Here is a 20,863-nt window from a genome sequence, read left to right on the forward strand (position 1 = left end):
GTCCATTTAGAATTTTCATTGATGTTTTATCTGCGTTTGCGCAACCGTTGTGATCGCATTTTATTCGTGTGTGGCTTCAGTCATTCCAAATTTATGAACCACCTTTGTTCCCGATTTGTTTATTTTATTACCATTCACTTGTTTTAACCACTGTTTTTGTTTGATTTCGCACTGGCGTTACGCTCGATGATACTAAACTTGGGCTCACCTTCTTCTATGTGTTCTATCCAATCTCCTGAACGAGGTAGTAGAAGTTCGGAACCAATGAATGTGGGTTCTCCTTCAGCTCCATCCTCCAACTTCTCGAGTCCACAATATTTGCCTGGATTCTTAATGGGAGATTCCCAGTCTTCGTGCACAAATGGGCACCAAGTTTCCCCCATATTTAAGTCCCAGCCTCATCTTCCTACCTCTCATCATACTTGGGTTGTTCAGGTGTGTGCACTTTTGTTACCACTCCATATATTTGTTTTTTAGCCCCGACTGTCAGGGTTAAAGACACCGCCTTCACTTGAGCGGAGTGCTCGCAGACATGCCGCTCCACCGACCCAAAGTTTATGGTCTAGTGCAAGCCAAAAAAAGCTGCTTAACTCAGGGAATCGTTCCAAGTGCCTTGGAGTCCACCGCAAAAAGATCTCTTTTGTCTCCAAGTCAGCCTATGGTAATTCGTACCGCTACGGATACATCGAGTTTTTTTTCTCCATTCCAGTCCCCATTACAAATGTCGACTTTGGATAGGTCACATAGGGATGGGTGAGGCGGATTTCTATGCATAGCGTAGTTTTTTTTTATTCAATTTCTCATGGACCCTTTTAAATCTGTAGTCACCCTGCTGCACCTGACGATGAGTCAGCAACTTGGGTAACTGTTTTTGGATATGATCCAGCCCAGGCAAACTATGTGTTGCAACACTTTGCTCACCTGGGAACCATTGAAAAATATGTCGTTAGTCCTTTTATTAATTTATTGGCAAAGCGACACGGGTTTTTTGTTTTAGTAGAACTCGCTGTTTGCGTTTTCTTCTGGCTTAGATTACAAATGGTGGAAATTGGATGAACATTAAGTACGCAAATAAGATTCAAGCCAGATGCGCACTTAACAAAAACGGGCGGGTACTCGCTGGTAAATTCATGATCGGTGTACGGAGGTGTGACGATCTGGTAAGGCTTCGTTAATAGTTTGTTATTGGATCCATTCCCCCGTCCCCTAGAATGCATTGAACAGTTCCGAGGCTCTCACTCCGAGCAGCTCAGACTTCATGGCTGAGGTCAAGCCCACCGGTGTAGGAGAAAAAAGCGTTTCGGGGTCCCATGTGCAGGAAATTTTCGAATCTCCCCCGCACAAGTTCGATTCCCCGTTTGTTCGAGGTGGTGCACGGATTACGGCCGCTACGGAGTCTCCGGGATCCTGCAACCGCAGTTTTGCGGACGCACTCAATAGTCCGGGTCCTGTGCGCCCCGGTTCCGGCCTCACCCGACACAGCTCCATGCGGCCACTTGCGACGCCCTACCACCCACCTCCCAGGGTGCAAGTAGTAAGGGCCGGTCAGAACCAATCCTTTCGGGTGAGTATTTATGGCACTGTTTGAAGTTGCTTTAAATGTAATATTCTGCGATAAAGTTGTCGTATCGAGTTAGTTAATCAGGACTTCTTTTTTTTCCTAAATTTAGGCGGGGAACTGGCAATCATCTGGACTGTTGTCCAAAGCGCTCGATTATGTGTTTGGATGGAGTTAGCGCGATGCATAGTCGTGCTTTCTATGAGGTCAAAAATACACTATCTATTTTCCGCGTTGAGAGCTGTCTGTATTCCATCACTCGGTGGTCAGCGCTGTCGTCATATGGGTTGCGACGTGGGGTTGGGTGCGCATGTTTCAGTCGCTGCCCTCTAGGTCTCAGGGTGGTGGTTCACGACCCGCTTTGGTGAGATATGGCGGGACAGAAGTCTCTGGAAGCTGCCTCCATTAAGTCAAACAGCACCGTGGGTGGGGTAGCCGGGGAAGGTGGTGGTTTGGCAGGAACCATCTTCACGATCTACGACTGTGCGTGTGTGGTACTCACATTGATTTGGGGCGGGCGTGCTACGCCTGCCGTGGGAGAGAGCGGCAACTTCCTCAGCCAGAGTTGGGGCTCAGTTCATGCCTTTTAGTGGGTTGGTGCGTGTTTTGTCCATTTAAACAGCGACCCGTAAAAAATTTTATCAAAATTTTTGTATATCCAAGGCGGTTGTTGATTGGGTATATCAGTGCCGAAATTCTAATTTGCTAGATGCCGCTAATAATCATTTTAGGCTTTTGGCCTCCCTTATAAATTTAAAATATTTTTAAAGGATGCATATGTTAGGCAATTTGTTTGGATCTTACAAAGCAGTCATTTAATAGCATTTTTTTAACTGAGCTTTATTTAGGAAATAAATAGCCTTGAAATCGTGTCCGGTAACTTCGAGGTTCTGGCGGCGATAATTTCTCATGATTGCGTCGGAATCATTTGCGCTTAAGATTGACTTCCTGATTCCTGATCTTATCAAGAGAGATGAGATTAAGAATCCCGAAAGTAGTGTTGCTCATAATATCAGGGCAGCGAATGCAATAAGCAACGCGATTCGGACGCTATATCTTCAAAACGAGGCTAATCTAATGCAAAAAGCCAAAATTTCACTTGAAGTAGAAGCCAAAGACCGTGTAAAGACATTGCTAGTTTCGGCCAAAAATGGGTCTCTAGGTGTCGACGAACAGTCTCCCGCTCAGAAAAAGATAAGGAAGTTGGAGAATTTGTCAAATGAATTATTCGCAACTGAGAAGCGATATCTCGAGACATTACGGATTTTAAAAGATATTAGTGACAAAGTTGAAACGACTGAATCGGATCACCAGGATGTTCTTCGTGATGTGTTTAAGGAGATACCGTCTTTGTACATGCTTCATAGTTACATGGACGATAAGTTCTACCAGAGCCCATCTCGGAATCCTGTCTTTGGATGGTGGATCCAAATATTTGCTAGTGCTGAGTTGGCACCTTTTTTTAATATCTACAAAGCCTTTTTATCTCGAGTTCGTACAAAGTATGAAACACTTCAATCAATTTATGACAAGGACAAACTTTTTCAGCAATTTTGTCAAACACTTGTGGTATATTATCTTGTTGTTAAACAGCATTTTTATTTGAATATTATCATTTTTAATGAATTAACGGTCAAATTTTATGCTGCTTAGCAAGGATCACCTTTAATTGCTAAGTAGCTGTCCTTTTTATTTAGCTAACAAGTCAGTTCACAGAACAACATATGCAAAATATTCCGGGAATGTACATTGGAATTCAAAGCCGTTTGATGCGATATCAATTGCTTCTCCAGAGTATGTTTGTTATTTGGAATACAATCATTTTTCTAGAAATCGTGGATCTTCTACCGGAGGGGATCGATCGAGAGCGCTGTGAATGTAGGTAAACATTTGGTACACATTTTTAGCATTTAGGTGCCTTAAAAATAATAATAAATGTCTTGAAAATATCTGAAGAGGAAGTTACAAAAAATGTAGCTTGTGTTTATTTCATGAAATTGCTGTTATTTTAGGAAATGATCAACCAAGCGCTTTTGATAAATTCCAAACTTGACGGAAGAAGAAGTGACCTGGATAAACTGTCCTTATTTATTCGTTCGGGCCCATGTCTGAAAATTCCTCGACGGTCAGTAGGGAAGAGACCACTAAATCGACATTTATTTCTTGTAAGATCCCCTAGTCTTTTTCTCTAATTCCTTTTCGACCTACTGTATTTCATACAGGTGTTTTTGCTTTGTATTTTAATTGTACACCCGTTACTTGAGTAATAAACTGCTCGTTCGTGCTCATACAAGTTGTAATGGATGATAAAGCGTTTTATTTTAGTTTTCCGACTATCTCATCATGACGGAACCGGAAACAGTGACGACTGGTCATTATTTGGTCAAGTCGGAATTGACGATTGTGAGCATGATCGTAAGTATTCAGTGGTCATTTCTCTCCCCATGCCTGCTTTCTACCGTGCAGTGAAATCTTAATGGTTTCTGATGTCTTACCAAGATAAAACTCTAACGACCATTTACCTTTAAGTGGAATAGGAGTGTTTTTTTCTATTTTGTGGAAATTCGGGCTGATAATACGCTGGTCATGCAAAGTGGTACTTTCTGTAGAAATTATAGTTTTCCGCGCTTCTTTATTGCTTTTATGCATTATCATCCTTACTCCATCGTTATCCTATTCTTAGTTCGCGCATTTATGCTCAAATTTTAGGCAAATTTCTCAGCTATTGGAAATTCATTGCCGTAACAATATTTTACATACTTCAACCCCTCACACTTCGGGTTATTTTGTGTTACTAATCGTCACTTGAGACGCTATGCTTTAAAATTTGATGGAAGAATACATCTATCTTTCCTTTTATATGTGGAGAACTGCTAGATCATTCAAACCCCTTACATTAGAGACCCGTCCCTTTGGATGAGAAACTTTACAACTTTACGAATACACATGACTGCTCCTAACAATTCCTCATTCCACACTGAATAACCTAATCTATACTTGTAGCTGGAGGAGCCAAAGCTGGAAGATGATATCCCAGTCGAGCGATGCATCCGTGTGCGTGCGGTCGAGTGTGTGGTCGAGCTTATGTTCGCGTAAGCTGTTTCCCCCCTTTGTCGATTTTGACCCTAACGGAAACAAGAAATCGTGCTGTGTGTCACTTTAACAGCTACTGGTGTCAGGTAGGCAATGCTGACCAAGCTACCCATAGGTAACAACCAATGACACCTGGAATGCGTGTAGCCCACCTCCAAAGCCCGTCTAGTAGTCCAATTTATTGCACTTCTGGTGAATTTCTTTAGTGCTCAAGATGCTCTTCAAGTGTCATAAGAGGTAGGAGTGCATAAATGCCACTGAAAAATATAATCAACCCGGTGTAGCGTTTGTAGCCCAGAGGACAGAAAAACTTAATGTTGTACTAGGCTCGAAGTAGATACTACCGCGTTGGATTTCATCCTCACATTCATTTGAACCAGGCACTTTTGTTGGTGTCAAATTTAAGCAGACAGTGATTGACACTCGACAGAAATAAGTGCTCCAGCGGTTGGTGATATGATGAAGTCTGCGATGTGGTATGTTCAATGAGAAGTAAGGGATCGTAGTTACGGCTTCCCTAGCATTTTTGGTGCCCCAAAAGGTCACTCCCATATGAAAAAAAGGAAATAAGGTGTAATAATAAATAGTTAATACCAGTTTATACATTGTATTTTTGTCACTTTTATGGGAACGTGGATAAGCTTTGGAGGTTGTAGATCATATGGGTTGTTTTGTTACTTGAGTACTGGGTGAAGCGAGCACATCGGACAGTCAATCTAAGGGTAAAAGCGTAGGCGACTGGAAAGTTCATTGTCAAAACACCTATTGCATACGTCAGCTTCCTGTTCAGAGCGTAATCTTTCGAAAAACCATGCAGCACCTGTCGTAAAGCTCTTACCTCGAACATCACGTAAGCCTTATTCCTAGACCAAGAGTCGGTTTTCTTTGATACCCTGATTTTTAATGGATAGCTGCCTAGTTGCATAGAGTTAACCTTGGCTACAAAATGTCCATAAATAACGCTATTTGAACAATTTGAACTTATTTGAAGCTATTTGTGACCTGGTGGTGTATCCGATAGTACAACTATTTGATTCGCGATCTTACCTCCAAGACTGTCTGTTGCCTATTCATTGGATCTACATCGCGAAAGACACTTTACTACATCTAGTATGACTTTAAGGCGTAGATGAAGAATTGGCTGAGATATGGAAAAGGGCATCTAATCGGAATTTGTGTTTCATTCAACCGTTCCTAATGTTTTTGTGGTTAATGTAAGGTCAACCATTGTCATCCGCCTACCGTGTAGCTGGCGTTCAACATATCACTCCACATGGATATTTACTCCTACAAGTATAAAATCATACCTTTTCATATCCCAAAGATAATCGGCAAATTGTGTTAGATGGTTTGACAAATCTTGTCCAAACTAGTAATACCATCTCAACTAACTCTCACTGTTCCATTTTTTCGGAATCAGTGTCTACTTCCTTTTCATTTATTCTTTTTTGTGCGTCGATATTTACAAAATGTGGGCTTTTTTAGAGACGCAGACGAGAAGCTAAGCTGGTGCAAGAGTTTAGAGGAAACAATAGAACAGGAGCGGCATAGAAATAACCTGGTGCTCGGCGTCATCCCGAGGCGACAATCAGTGAGTTTAATGTGAATGAGAATGTCAACTTGATTCACTAATCAAGTTGTAGGTATATAAACCAACGCAGGTTTTCTAATTGTCCCGAAATATTAATTGTGTCAAACATGAAATTGCCTTAGTTCTGAGTAGTGGTTTTTGAGAAAAAGCATCGACACTAAGATTGGGGTTTATCAGTACCGTAAGGTTCTGAGTTATCTCTGAGGGCGTCATGGGGCATACTACTACGGAAGAGTTGAGAGGCTGTAGACATGGGCAAAACGCGAACACTACCAAATTAGTGTAACTGGGACCACGACTGAACCACATCATTCAGCCATCGTTGACATTACCTTCTCAGTCGTTCATCTGGCCAAGATTCTAGGTCTGGTCAGTTGATGGCTCTTGCAACATTTCAAAAACTATCACTAACGCCGTTCGGTCAGAGACGTAGGTGAGTCAAACGAGGTGGCTTGTTTACGCAGGTAGACAATCCGTTCCGCGTGTGTGCGCCCGTTCATGGCTCATTGGTCCATTCGGTTGCCGTTCAACGGGTGTTAGTGTTCATGCGTTTCGGCACTTCGCCCGCATTGAGCCACACTTCATTCAGCTTATCTCATTTGGACCCCCTACGTCCTGGGAAAAAGTAAAGCTTAAGCCACGAAATATTTACGGAAAACGATAGACATCAACTAAATCCTCAAAGTCGGAGTTTTTGGTCTTCACGGTTTAATGAACTTGTTTTCCAGTAGGGTCAGTTCTTAGCCCCACCTGTTGGTCATGGGCAGGACAACCTTTCCAAATGCGTTCGGTAGATGAGCGGCTTACTTTTTAAGAGCTTGTGTGCTCATCAGAGCATGTTATTATCGTGCATACTCAGGGTTAATTAACTCCATCTTTTCTTTTCACCAACGAGACGTTTTATTCGATACGTATTTCCTGCTTAGCCAAGTGAAAATAACTGACCTGCGTGTCATCGTGTTCAAACATGGTTCAGTACGCATTTTTGATAGATTCATGCCTGCCTGTAGCTTTTTTGTCTATCTTCTATTTCTGCTACTGATGTCATCGGATCACACACAAACACATCTTTTGCAGGCGACCACTTGTCTATGACATGTGACAGCCGAGTGTGTATCCATGTCTATGCTGGGTGAGAGGTGTGCGAACTTTGACAAGGATACAGGGTATCGACGGAAAACCTTTTAAATTGTGTGGAAAAGAACTTTCAGAGACTGTTGAATATTCAATGCATTTCCAATTCTCCAGCCCTCACCCCACCACCACTGATTAATCAATCCGATTTAGCTTCCGCCTACATTTTGTTACCAATGTCACGTATAGGTGACATCACGTTCTACTTACTCAAACCTGCACATCACAAGTGTGTGGCACATTACGCTGGAAGGAAACCAGTTAATGACAATTCTCTGGCGGCTAACGTGCTAACACCTGGTGAGTTCAAGGGAGTTTCATTTTGCTTTTTTAGAGCGTCGCGACCATCAAGGACGGGGAGACGCCGAGAGCTGCAGAGTGGGTTAAGGACGAGCAGGCAACGATGTGCGCCCTCTGCTACCGCCGCTTCACTCACATCCGACGCAAGCATCACTGTCGAGCCTGCGGAAAGGTGACTTCCCCTACCACTTTAATTCTCACCCGATTCATCAGGTTCATTCCCAAAGTGTGTAGCCAGTGAATGTCTGTTCTAGGAATACATGGAAGATTGGTTTCCGAATAAGTGATCCGCAGAATTAGCGCGATCATGACATCACCTTCTCAATGAATGTGTGAGACACCGGATCCAGGCAGTGAAAAAACAACGTAATAAATTGTTACTTCGGCTCCTGATACGCTTTTCTTCCCTGAGAAATAGCCAATAAAAAAACTTTCCCATAAAGGGAATCCGTCAGTACTTCGTAGCCATAAAATTGGGACTGACAATAACAGTATGAGCTCAAATTTGCGTCAGATCACAGCATAATTGAGTCAACTGTGTGCGAGACATGCCAACCCTCCAACACCATATACAAAATATTTCTTCTCGAAAGTACATTCCCTGATGGACCACTGATTCCATGCTAGCCTTATCAGTTGTTCAGAGCTGCATTCTCCAGTCTCTTTACAGCCTTCCGTTTTCTTTAATCAGCTGGAGTCATTCGCTTATGATATCCATGTGGCTGAACACTTGGATGCTCTCCAGCCCTTTCACCATTTCCTTTGAGAGAGCACTCTCTTCTCAGAATGAGTGGGTGCGATAATGTTTTGTAGGTGTATTTACTTTAAGACCCATTAAAAGGGAAAATTGCTTGTCAGACAGGATTAGCTGTTTAAGACCAATTACTGATCCAATGTGGCTCAAAGTCAGTGATCGGACGAGAACCGGTGCTTTCTACGTGGCATAGTTGCTGACATCAGTGTACTCTTCACTTCTGACCTTTTACCTTTCACCTCTCCTACTACGCTCTCCACTTCAAACCCCCCTCCTCGTCATTCCTTTATTCATTCATTCCTCCAGCCCTCCATCTGTGCATCCTTCCACTTGCTGTTTCTTAGCCTTCCTTGTGCTTCTTGTCATCTGTAGGAAACTTTTAAATAGCAACATTTTAAAAAACAAATTTTGTGGTGACTACACATCCTTGCAGGCACTTATGAGATCAAATGCGTCACGTCGAAAAACAATGGATGTTGACTTTTGCATCTTTTTCTCTATGCCTCAGTAGTGAAGTTTGGGCTTCACATTTTACCTCCTCATTTTCGTGTAGTAGGGCGTCTGAAGGTGTGCTCAACCAATCGGAGTCTCAAAAGCTCGGAATTCATTTCGACAATGATTGCCTACCATTTAGTTAAAGCTTAACCAATTCACATCCTGGTCACGTGTAGTTCTACACTCAGAGTGTGTTCACGCTACCTTGCATTTGGATCACCGTCGTGCCAGACTATTTTAATCTCTGGTCTCTCAGTCGTATCCACCAGTCTTTTTTCACAGCGGAGTTCATTTATTTTGTCTATTTCCATGCAAGCCGATCGTTGTTTCGTTTTGTCGAATGTCGGTCAACCTTGTGGCCGAATCACATCCACCCACGCGTATTGCCATAGAGTGAGCCGGGAAAAACTTGCATTATTCGTTGTGGCCAGGCATAAACAACAACCTCAATGTGTGACAAATTTGTCAACTCGTTTTAATGGTGGGGTATGTGAGAAACTAATCCTTCCTCCTGCCATCGAAATAGCCTTCGAGTGTTGATATGAGCATCACAATGTCACTATTAGATGTCCTAGTCCACCAAAGGACAACATTAACAAAACTTGGGATGACCACATTTCGAGTGTATCTTGCTCAGATTTTTGGCGTTTTGTTTTCTCGTTGAATGTAGATATTTTGCGGCGTGTGCTCCAACTACAGAGCCAAGGTTGATCATCAGGGACCGTCGGAGGTTCGAGTCTGTGAGGTGGATTTTTACCGTCTGAATCCCAACCTTAAACCGAAGACCGCTGCAGCTTTGGAGCGGATTGCGCAGTTCTCCGAATCGGTAATTGTCTTGCCCTTTTCATTCTTCTATTCATGAAATTGTAACCTATTTATCACTGATGATGGGTATGAAAGTAGCTTAATTGAAGAGCTTGCAGGATAGCTGCAGGAGGGACTGGAGTGGAGCTCCATACCACTGTCGTTAAGGCTAGTTAAAGGGATGGAAAAGCTGGCTCGGTGGTTTATTTTGCCTTGACAAGCTCCATAAGGCTTATGGGTCTTGAATTAGCTGGGAGACAAATAGCTTGGATGGCTTGACCAGAGCCCCATGCCACCGTCGTAAAGTCAGACCGTAAGGACTGGGAAGATTTAGATGATCGAATATGTAACTGAAGTTATATTATTCTGTCACAAGTTTGTGCCGATCATATTTGCTTTACTTTCCCTATCAGTTCATGTGCATGCAACAGGATCCAAAGCAGTTGCGCCCCTAAACCTTTTCGTTTTCCATGTTGTTACCAAAAAGGAGTAAAATTCAGTTGATTTTTCATGCTCTAACAGTTGTATTTGACTGTATTTATTCGCACTGATTCGTATTTTTGCTAATATTTGACGTACTCATGTCGAAATTTATATCTACGAATAGGGACAGCGATACGCACCATACCACTGCGGTTTCCTGATGTTCACAAAGAAAATTCGCGACTGCTGGCCACATAAGAAAACGCATATGCGTATAGAGTACTCCGCCGGTCTGGTGTCCCGAGATAAGAGCCCTTCTCGGCCTCCCCCTTCCACCCCTCCCACCCTTTCTTCATCTGGCAACAACTCACCATCTCTCTTCCTCTCAAGCCCCTTGCGCGAAATGAGTCTCGACTTTGCTTGCCTCGGTGAATCCTCCTCCTTCACCGCTACTACTGGTGCCACCCCTCCCTACCCCTCCACCATCGTCCCACTGCCAGCTGCCCGTCTCATTATCCGACCCCAGGCCTCGCGGGTCTTTTGCGTCCTCCAGTCAGACACGCTGATGGCCGTGTATGCGGCGAAGGAAGACGCACGGAGTTGCGATGGTATCATCCTTCTCGGGACGCGTCTCGTCTACCTTGTGAGACTGAGTGGAGGGAGAGCGGTGGCTCGTGATAGTAACTCCGCCTCTTCCACACCCTCCCCGCCATCAGACCGTCCACGCATTGGAAGAAGGAAGAGCTCAGGCACGAGCAGCCGTAGTAGTATCGATTCCAAATCTGTATCCTGTAGGTTCTCTGTTTATTTGTGCCACATGCGTGACCAATTGTGATTTTAAAATGCCTTGAAGATCCACTGTAATGCATCAGTTATTCACGAAGTTATCATATTACATGAGTTAATTATGGTGTTGGCGCTATACTCTATTACTGACTGTTCATTTCGACAGCGGTACCGATCGAAGAAAATAGATTCTCGGGAGCAGAGCGATCGCCCATTCGCAAGACCGTAAGTGAAGTCAGGGGTAGCAGCTTTTACACACGTGTCTGCGGCCAAAAGACACCACTTGCAATGGTTCCTCCATCCAAGTCGGAGGAGGAGGTGGAGGAAGATGAGGCTGCGGTGTCGGCAGGGGAGAATGAGAATCATAGGATTGAAGGACTTCCTACAATCTCTAAGGTGGTTACCCCAGTCTCCGCCGACACCCTCTCGGTACTATCTAACATGAACGGCTTTCTCGTACTGCCCAACAACACAGACAAAGTTGGCCACTATTTTGAGGCACCTAGTGAAGAAGTGCGCAACATGTGAGTTCCCTAGATTGGCTCTTGGCGATGGTATTTACTTCTAGCACTGAAATTCTAGCCTTGCTAAGGTGTCAAGCGCTTGTACATGGACTGAAATTGATATTTTAGCAGTCTTTTTGACGGAGCTCCAGGTGCGTGAAATTTTGCTAGTCTTCAATGAATTGTGAGTATTCCTACTTGGAAGTTCAGTTCTTAGATCGCGTACTTCGCCACTGGTAGACCCCATTGTGCATTTGGTAGTTGAAATGATGGGTGAAAATGCAGCTGCCTCGCAGACCAGCATAATTCGAATGGCCACTGAGTGTTTGGGTTTACGTTTTTCACGAATGTAAACTAAGTGTTACTTCACCGAACGAACCCCCATTCTTACGCACTATTTTTGCTCATTTTAGATGGATCCAGAAGATAAAGAGCTGTATTCTGGAATTTGACCGCAATTGATCGAAAAAATTACCTTTTAGATGCCTTTTTCACCACCACCACCACCTTCAGTTATTTATTTATTTACCTCTCTCTCTCCCACTAAGACGCATTTTTTCACACGACAGTTTGATTTTATGGTACCTTGGTAATCCTAATTTCTCAACATATAAGACGATTGTTTTATCGCTATTTTATTCTACTCTTATGACTACTTAGGCTTGGAATCGCTGGGGTATGACTAATTCTGTGGGGGACGCTTGGGAGTCACCTACCTGCAGGAAGTTGTAGAAGCACTTGGAAGTCGCTATTAAATCGTATTTTATGCTTAGATCACTAATTTTTAATAGGCTTGTAGACATGTTTCATAAGTGTGAGGTAAACAGGCACCGCGTGTAGCACAATTTTCCCCCTCCCCCACATGGGTGCTGGGTCCCCTCCGCAGTGACGATGTTCTCCAATTACCAGTTTGTCCAACTATTTTCTAAGTTACTATGATAGCCATTTGTTCTAGAAAAGAGGCTGGAACCTGGAAACCCCATTTCCATAATGCTGAGCATGTGTGTATTTTAATCAGTGCCAACTTACATCAAAAATAGTCGCTACTGACGAGCCTATTAAGTAGGGCATGCCAAACACTTTCACGGATTTCGAGTAGGATGAACGGGGCAGACATTTACCGCTCCATTGTCTCTCATAATGATCAAGACATGATTTCTGTAAAATAACTAATCGTTTATGGTCACAAAGTACACTTCGATGAATACTGGCCTGCCTTATACAGGTTGTCCTAAATTCCTACGGCACCCGCAATCATAGTGAATTTCTGGTTAAATAGGGAATAGCAGTTATTGCTACTACTATTAGAGTGTTCCACTCAACTGGCTACCAAGCGTTTGGGTGCTGCGTTCTCTCTATGCCATACCAACGCCTCGAAAGACCTGATGAGCATGTTGGTGTGCAAACACAGCAGCTGAGTGTCGCATCAACCGAGGAAGCGGCAATCAGCATTTGAACCGCAATTTTAACTTTTCCAGCTAGATATAGATTTGGATTTAGCACCACAACGGATGACTTCTAGCGCGCTCATGTCAAGGTCGCTACCGGTCACCAGGATACTCCGGTACCACCGTTACAAAACAGTTTACTCACGCTGTTTCTGAAAGAGAAAATGTGCACCCGTGCACAATAACTTCCGCGTTATTAGTATCCTTCAGCAAGAATGAACTTTTGTGGAATTTAAGTCGACAATAGACCAACCCCTTACAGATTTCACTAGATTCCCCCATTGATCATGTGTAAAATACTTTGGCTCACTCGGCGCACACAGACAAGTATGTAAGAACCCCACAGGCGGCGCGGCTTAGCGCACTCTGCGATAAAACGCACATTTAACGAAGAGTCAGGTTCCGAAGTTTTGAACAACTTACGAAACAGCCACCGACCTCGTTCAAACGGCAGCAAACTGGAACTCCACTGAAATAAAGCCGACTAGTGAATCGGCACTCCGGAGCGAAGTACCCGCTCGCACCGGGTGTCATCGACCCCCAGCCGTCAAACTAAAAATACACAAAAGAGAACTTCGGCGTGATAGACCCATCCCGCAGGACATACTGTCAACTTGACTAGTCGACCACCCAACCAGTAAGACATCAATGAAAGCAGCGGTGTCCAGACACCTACGTCAAATATTAGTTCAGCACCGGAGCCCAGAGGGGCGACCCCAGAAGAGATCAGTCCATCATAACCCATCAAGCCGTGCCAACTCGCCAAGACGGAAAGAGCAACTGAAAAGGCATCACGAGCACCGAAAATCACCCTACCCGTACACATCAAAAGCCACTGTCACGTTAGACATAGGCAAACGACACACCCGGTCGACTCAACTTAATCTCCCGATGTCGAGGCAAGTCTAGAAATATCCATGAACCCAAAATGTCGTCCTGGAAAAAAAGGAGCGTTGGACGAGGCTACACTCAACTCACGGAAATATCAGCCAAATCACACATCCAGATCAGTATAAAATTCATTTATTTCCACAACTATTGCATGAAATGCAATCGCTAATGAAAAGACAGAACTATAGTCATAGTTTACATCAGCAATTCTCAGCTACTGCACTGATGATAGTTCAGAAAGCATACAGTATCAGAAACGCCATCATTAGACAGAAGAGACCCATAGCCTCACTCAAGGCGAATCCAAGAATGGCGTAGGAGAAAAGCTGCTGCTTAAGACCGGGATTTCGAGCGTAGCCCATAACAAGGTTCCCAAAGACGGAACCAATGCCAGCGCCGGATCCAGCAACACCAATGGTAGCGGCACCGGCGCCGATGTACTTAGCAGCTTGATCAATATCACGGTAAGCAACAGAGGTGTGGAGGCTCTTGCATACAATCTCGGGCGCAGCAAGAGACCCCAACTTTGGCAGGTTCCCCATCACAACGCGGGAAACCGCTGGCCGCGAGGCCAAAATCAAGGATTTGACAAGTGGGAAGGTAGGAAACATCTAAAAAAGATCGAGACTACAGGTATCAAAGCAGTGGCAACAAAGCAACACAGGAAAACGCATTACCTTAATGCAGCACGGCCAGAAACGAAAGCGGTTGGAAGGCGACACCCGTGAGGATGATGTCCCGCATTCGGTTATTCAAACAAATTTCGGTCAGTAATTTCACTCATTTTATTCCCCTACTATAAATTGGAGTACAGAATAACCACCGTTTTACTAGATTTTGACATTTATGTTTGGTAAAAATGGGTTGCTTTTGGGAATACTTGGTGATTCACATATGTGTGGGCCATCAATTTAATTGGCATAAATTATTGGAATTTATCAAAAAACCGAATTGTTGTGCGATCTCTGCCAACATTTTATACATTTTGCTGTTGTTTTTTCATTGTTTCGCACTTACAGGTGGGGTTAGATATCAGTTTAGTCAACGAGATAATGACAAGTGTGTAAACCTGTGCTTCAAGCCGCAAATGTACAACATTCTGCGTCTTTCGTAAAATCTTGTTAAGGAGTATCATTTTTAAAACTGGCTTGATGTTGGTGTACGGGAGGCCTTAAAGGCCATCGGCATGGCCCTCTAGCCGCACTGCTTTAGTGTCCCGAGACTTCCCTGAAGACGAAAGAAGACACAATACTCAGGCAGAAAATATGTATTCAGTATAGAGAAGGTATTTGGGGTACTGGCATGGCCCAAAAGGCCAGCCCACCCAACGAGAGGTAAGAAGGCTAGTTCAAAGTATAAAAGTAGTGCCCCACTAGTATCGAGGGTTAAATCACCATCGTATTACACTGCAATAAATTGCAAACCCAAGACTTAGGGTTCTATATATTGCGAAATGTGGTTAAGGATCTCTCAGATAATGTTAAAAGAGTCTAATAATCCTCGCAAGTAAATAAAAGTGTTTAAAATTATAGCTCAGATTCTTAAACCCTCTTTTTATTTGTATGCATTGTTTTCGCTGTTTATCCCCCACCCCCTGCGCCAAAAACTCAGTTTTCTGGACCAAGAAAATTAACTTGAGGAAGGCATTACATATTGCAAAAGCGTGAGATTATAAAGAAGAATCTTGATTATGTGGAGAATTTAGAATCTACTTCCCCCTTCGGGGATTGATGACGTCTTTCCGGTCAGGAGGTTGGTCCGCATTTTTTCTTACCATTCAAAACGTGGATTCCAACTTTAATATGTCGATAGTTTTAGTACCCCTGCATATGATTACACAATCACATTAATTTCTGCGGCTTTCCCCTCAGCTGGGTAGCATGGCCTCCAGGCCATGCCATTAGCCCGTCAGCCCTTCTGTAGGCTAGTATTATGGTTCTTGACATGCTGGTGTGACTTTTCGCGACTTCAAGGAAAATTTTCGGTCCTACACAAGCAAACATAATTTACAAATAACTATGTGACATTCAAAGGACGTAGGATATATTTTAGGCACCCTTGCAAACTCCACTTTAAAGAAGTCATCAGAATCATTCAGGAACCCTGAAATCGTCATGCTGTGGCCTTGGACACTAAAAAATACGGCGTAACTGTCCACGTTCACCACTGTCCGCAGACATGATTTCATCGCTTAGCGAGGCGTTAGATTATTTTCTAACCCCGAGTACAGCAATCAGGCCTACGGGATACTTTATTTCTTTTAGCTTTACCTTTGATCCGAATTAATTTCCATGTTGGAGGGTAAAAATCCTTGAACAAAACAATTAAGTATTAGGAATCATAAATGCTTTTACCGCTCTGTATGAACAGCAACTATTTGGGTATCGCACCTAACTCATTGAACATTACGGTTGAGTTTGAAAGGGAGCGTTAGGCATTTAGTTTAATTTTCTACAAAGAAAACTATGAACTATGTAAGAGACGATTTGTGTGGGTGCGTTTCATACTAATGAAAGCGATGGGACGTAATATAGATCCAGTTAGCCAAGCGAATGCACCACTACCTAAAAGTAGTCATCCAAACTCTGATGAAGGCATTCCCCAAAACATTTTCATGCTACCGAAGGATTTTGTTCGGTAGTGTTTGGATAGTAACTGTAGTGTACACAGACACCTCGCTGAAAGCTAGCTGCCTCAATTGTGCACACGACTAGGCAGACCCTTTTGGTTTCCCCCAATCTGGCTTCCACGCCAATAGCTGAGAATTCCCTCAGATGTGCACCTTCTTGCTCTTAAGTGGTGTTGTCAAATGACCTGGTGTCTATACAAGCTTAATCAGTTCAAATCCTGACATCTCTAATTCGCTGATAGGCTAGAACAAATTTGCACTTAGATTCAGTTCCACATAAACACTTTTGCAATCAGTGTACAAAGAGCACTGAAACCTTAATTCGGTGCGTGCCAAAAACGATGGATGATGTACGGTGTAGTAATTGCTGGGTGCGTAGCACTCCAAATTAACAGCCGCCTTGCGTGTCATGGACTGGTAGGGTTCAGCCGCCATTGGTCAAGTTGACGTGATCGAGCCGAGAACGGTAACGACACCACAGTTATTGTTGACCTTTTGCGCATATCAAGTATCACAAGGTAGCATTCCACTGTTGGGATATGAGGCAAGGCATGCTGTCTTGGAAGAGCTAGGTCATAGTACATAATCTTCTGTGACAAGGTTTTTTGGGCATTAGTTAAATGAAAAAAATTTATAAAGGTATCACGAAGATATGCCAGAAAATAGATGCGCTTTCTACACCTTGATATGTGTTTACAGCTGCCTAAGCTTTTCCTGAGCACGAAAGAGGACATAATGCTGGGGTAGAACATGTATCACCGACATTTGGAAGGACAGGGGAGGCTGTACGGCCAGGATACAATGGAGGAGTCCTAAGTGACTTATTACCTAAAATTAGAGTTAAATAAACAAAGTATTACATAGTCCCCTCTCCTTTTGAACGTCTTCCTCAGCGTCCCTCTTGTCCAACCTCCCGTGTCAGCCATCACGTAGTCGGTGCTGTAAGGCAAGCAGCCACGAGCCAAAGGCGACATTCATCGAATTTTTGGGCAACTGAAAGGGCACCTGACTGCGACGTCTCCAATCTCTTGCCAGTTCTACTGGATCTGCAGTTTCTTCCAGTTTGAAAGCCGTATTGGGAAAGTGGGAATGTGCAAGACATCTCGTATGCCCACCTCTAGTCGTGGGAACACTGACCTATAAATGGTCATTTAATAAAGAACGGAGTTGAAGGCAGTTTTGTGTGGATAGTATTCTGCGCCTATTCCTTCTTTTCACTTTATTTATAATTCACTGTCTATTCAGGTTCTATCCAGTCAGTAGAGAGGTAGAGTAGGTGCTGCCTGTTCACTTAATTGACAGCCGCTTAACCAACCTTCCAGTTGGTTCACTACCACTGCTGGCGTCACTTCAATTGTTAACGGCATTCCTGCTAAACACGGTAACAGGATAGTTGCCAAAGATTTACATTATTTTTAACCTTTATTTTGGGTCAGCACAAGTTCTCCCATCGGCAGTATATGCATTTCGTACGTCATGATAAGATTTATAGCTTAGTAATAAAATTCAAGAGCTTGCTTTTGAGAACAGATTCGCTTTGCCATACTACCAGTATGGCACCCAGAGACTTCCCTAAGAATGAAAGAGGGCTCAATAATAGGGCAGAATATGTATTATTGACGTGGTGAAGAGCTTGGGGTCTATTAGCATGGCCCAGAGGGCAGGCCGCCCAGCAGGGTACAGTGGTGGAGCAACTAAGTGACCCCTTGCCAAAACCAAGAGTTATAGAAGCAACCTACGTATTTTACAGCTCCCTCCTAGGTGAGCCATTTGATCATCCTCCCACGTCAGCCATCACATCTTAATCGGTGCCGTAAGAAAGACATCCACGAACTAACCGCATCGGTCATCGAATCGCCATGCAGCCGGGGGATATCTGAACGCAACGTCATTGATCTCTTCTATCAACCCCACTGGATCTGGATCTGAAGTTTTGTCCTGTTTGGAAACTGTACTGGAGGAAGGGAGATGTGCTGACCAACATGCATGCCTATAAGAACACTGACCTAACAGCACTAGTGCGAAAACTCGATGGTTATCTCGCTTTGCACCTTCACTGCAAGAGGCTGCCTGGGCGTAAAAACCATTGTATACATGACAGCTCTTAACCACGACCTCTTACATGCGATGGAAAGGCTGGTCCTCTTAGAGGTTCATCAACACTGCCACAGAGTGCAACCACTTTCTGAGAAATCCACCCACTAGAAAATTTTGAAAGAACAATATAAATAAGATGTCTATAACATAAGGTGCTGATAGTGCTACCAATTCTTGGAAATTCACACTTCCCTTTAGGACTACTTGGGGCAGTGACCAGTGTTTCATTCATGGCAAACTCATTCACCAACTTGCAAAATTGAAGAATCAGCATATGTTAGACACCCACGCTATCATTTTATAAACTTCAAACTAAGGCGCCTGATTAAAGTAGCTCGTGTTTTGTAGTTTGTAATATATATTTTATAGAATGGTGTGCATCTAAGATGCCAAAGTTTATTATACGGGTTTTAGCGCGAATAAAAGGTGTTATCATAGATTTACGCTTTTTACTCCATCTGGCACAAAACAGTAACATATCCACATATCTTAATGGTCGTTCTCGTTTTTGTTCAAATCCATCAAAGCCATAACACTGAAATCAAAGTCTTTGGCACTGCTTAATAATGGTTGGTCGCCTTCATCCCTTTAAGTCGATGCATACTAGAGTATTACTACATACAATGGGTCTGCTGTAATTGGAATGAAGGGAAAAGACTGCGTTGCGATTGCGACTGATTTGCGTTTTGGTGTGGGATATCAGACAATCGCGACCAATTACCCAAAAGTTGAACAGCTCGGCCCACATCTTTTTGTTGGTTTCCCTGGCTTGGTAACAGACAAGGAAACCGTGTATGTGTATACCTCTATTTTGCGTCTTTGTTTTTATTCTGTACTAGGGCTATTCCCTGCCCCTGGTCTTCGAACTAATGTATCTGACTTCGGGGATGTGATGCTAACTGTTAGGCCCCTTGTTCTAGATCTAACATACTTTTTTCATTACGTATGTTACCTTCTAAATTAGTAGCCTTATATCCTTCTTGAGTTTTCTAATTATGATTCTTGCTTGATAACTGCCATGGGTTTATAACCCAAATATAATCTCACCGTTTCTTTAACACTTTTCATGGTGGCTATACCCTTTATATGTCCAACCCAGAACGTGCAATTCATTAGCTCATTTTCGTCCTTTTTACTTTTGTAAATTGAGTTACACAATTATTCCTTTAGCAACTAGGTGTCAATGCACATGTTTATAACTAATTACTTTTCTCGTGATGGTATCCACCGATAGGTGTCAACGACTCGTATTCCACAAAAATATGTACGAACTTCGTGAAAATCGTCATATCAGGCCGAAAACTCTTCTCTGTATGCTCGCCAATCTACTCTATGAACGAAGGTACATTTTCCTCATTGTTATCAGGGCATGCTAGGTTTGGTCCTTATTTCGTGGAGCCAGTAGTCGTTGGTATTGATCCCGTGACTAATGAACCATTTATCGGTGGCATGGACGTGATCGGCTACGCTATGGAAACTGACGAATTTGTTGTTGCTGGGTCTTGTACAGAACAGCTGTATGGCATGTGCGAAACGCTATGGGAAAAGGATATGGTAAGCCGTCTTTGAGCCTCTCTGCTTCCCAATTAACTTTTCTGAGTACTGGATTTATACGCTTTTATGTGAATGATGCATAATCTGGACACCCGAAATTAAGTGATGCCCCACATTAGCCTATTTGTCACGCCTCTGTCCCAATTGTGTCGGTACTTCTCTTGGGCCTCTTCGTCGAATGGCTAACCGTTGGGACTTACGTGTAGGCACTGCCTGTGGCTTTGCTTGTGGTTGGCAGCGATACAGCATTACAAACTCCCCGCTATTCGTTAAAGATCCACGAACACGGGTGGGTAACCATTTCAGCGTAATTAAGACAACTCAATTTCATCCCCCTACTTTTCGTTTTTTCCCTAGGATCCTTGTGCGCTGTTTGAGTGTATATCACAGTGCGTCCTAAACGCCATGAACCGCGACTGTATTTCCGGATGGGGAGCGCGCGTCTACCTAATGTAGGTTAATTTCCCTCCCCTCTATCAATTTCTAGTGAGAAGGATAGGGTGACCATCACAGACCTTAAAGGGCGCATGGATTGATTTTCCAGGTTGTACTAAAATCGAAATAAACACTTCAGAAATGTTTCCTACCAAGCTGTTATTTTCCTAAGCCTTCGGCTGCAACCAAATGAGTTTTGCGTGCGTCCCATCTGCCATTCATCATTCCCACCCAGTACCAAGACCCCGTAAACCAGACACCCTTCTAGAATGCTTACTTTTCTATTGCTTGTACTGCAACCACAATTAGCCATTAATCACACTCAATAAAGAATTTGCGCTCATTCGCCACATTAAAAAGGTAAGAGA

General features: G+C 43.4%; 3 protein-coding genes across 3 annotated transcripts; 2 read left to right on the top strand and 1 right to left on the bottom strand. All coding sequences in view use genetic code 11, as the record gives it.

Moving 5' to 3' along the window:
- Positions 1-186: 186 nt before the first annotated feature.
- Positions 187-12,897, top strand: EGR_05035 (Nucleoporin NUP53; the record flags this gene model as incomplete). Its single annotated transcript, XM_024494284.1, has 16 exons — positions 187-435; positions 478-650; positions 825-945; positions 1,032-1,160; positions 1,211-1,568; positions 1,671-1,862; positions 1,928-2,133; positions 2,498-3,127; positions 3,884-3,973; positions 4,562-4,650; positions 6,137-6,242; positions 7,711-7,848; positions 9,596-9,751; positions 10,337-10,943; positions 11,105-11,462; positions 12,750-12,897. The coding sequence occupies 16 exons, from the start codon at positions 187-189 to the stop codon at positions 12,895-12,897; spliced, it is 3,750 nt and encodes a 1,249-aa protein (XP_024351233.1).
- A 1,116-nt stretch (positions 12,898-14,013) lies between these two features.
- EGR_05036 (ATP synthase lipid-binding protein) lies at positions 14,014-14,322 on the bottom strand (the record flags this gene model as incomplete). Its single annotated transcript, XM_024494285.1, has 1 exon — positions 14,014-14,322. The coding sequence occupies one exon, from the start codon at positions 14,320-14,322 to the stop codon at positions 14,014-14,016; it is 309 nt and encodes a 102-aa protein (XP_024351234.1).
- A 4,827-nt stretch (positions 14,323-19,149) lies between these two features.
- Positions 19,150-20,596, top strand: EGR_05037 (Proteasome subunit beta type-3; the record flags this gene model as incomplete). The annotated part of the gene is made up of 5 exons (XM_024494286.1): positions 19,150-19,298; positions 19,741-19,848; positions 19,883-20,060; positions 20,418-20,512; positions 20,548-20,596. 5 exons carry the CDS (start codon positions 19,150-19,152, stop codon positions 20,594-20,596), a joined length of 579 nt encoding a protein of 192 aa, XP_024351235.1.
- Positions 20,597-20,863: the final 267 nt, after the last annotated feature.

Source organism: Echinococcus granulosus (genome assembly GCF_000524195.1).
Source record: "Echinococcus granulosus chromosome Unknown EG_S00035, whole genome shotgun sequence".
In the NCBI taxonomy this organism is placed as follows: domain Eukaryota; kingdom Metazoa; phylum Platyhelminthes; class Cestoda; order Cyclophyllidea; family Taeniidae; genus Echinococcus; species Echinococcus granulosus.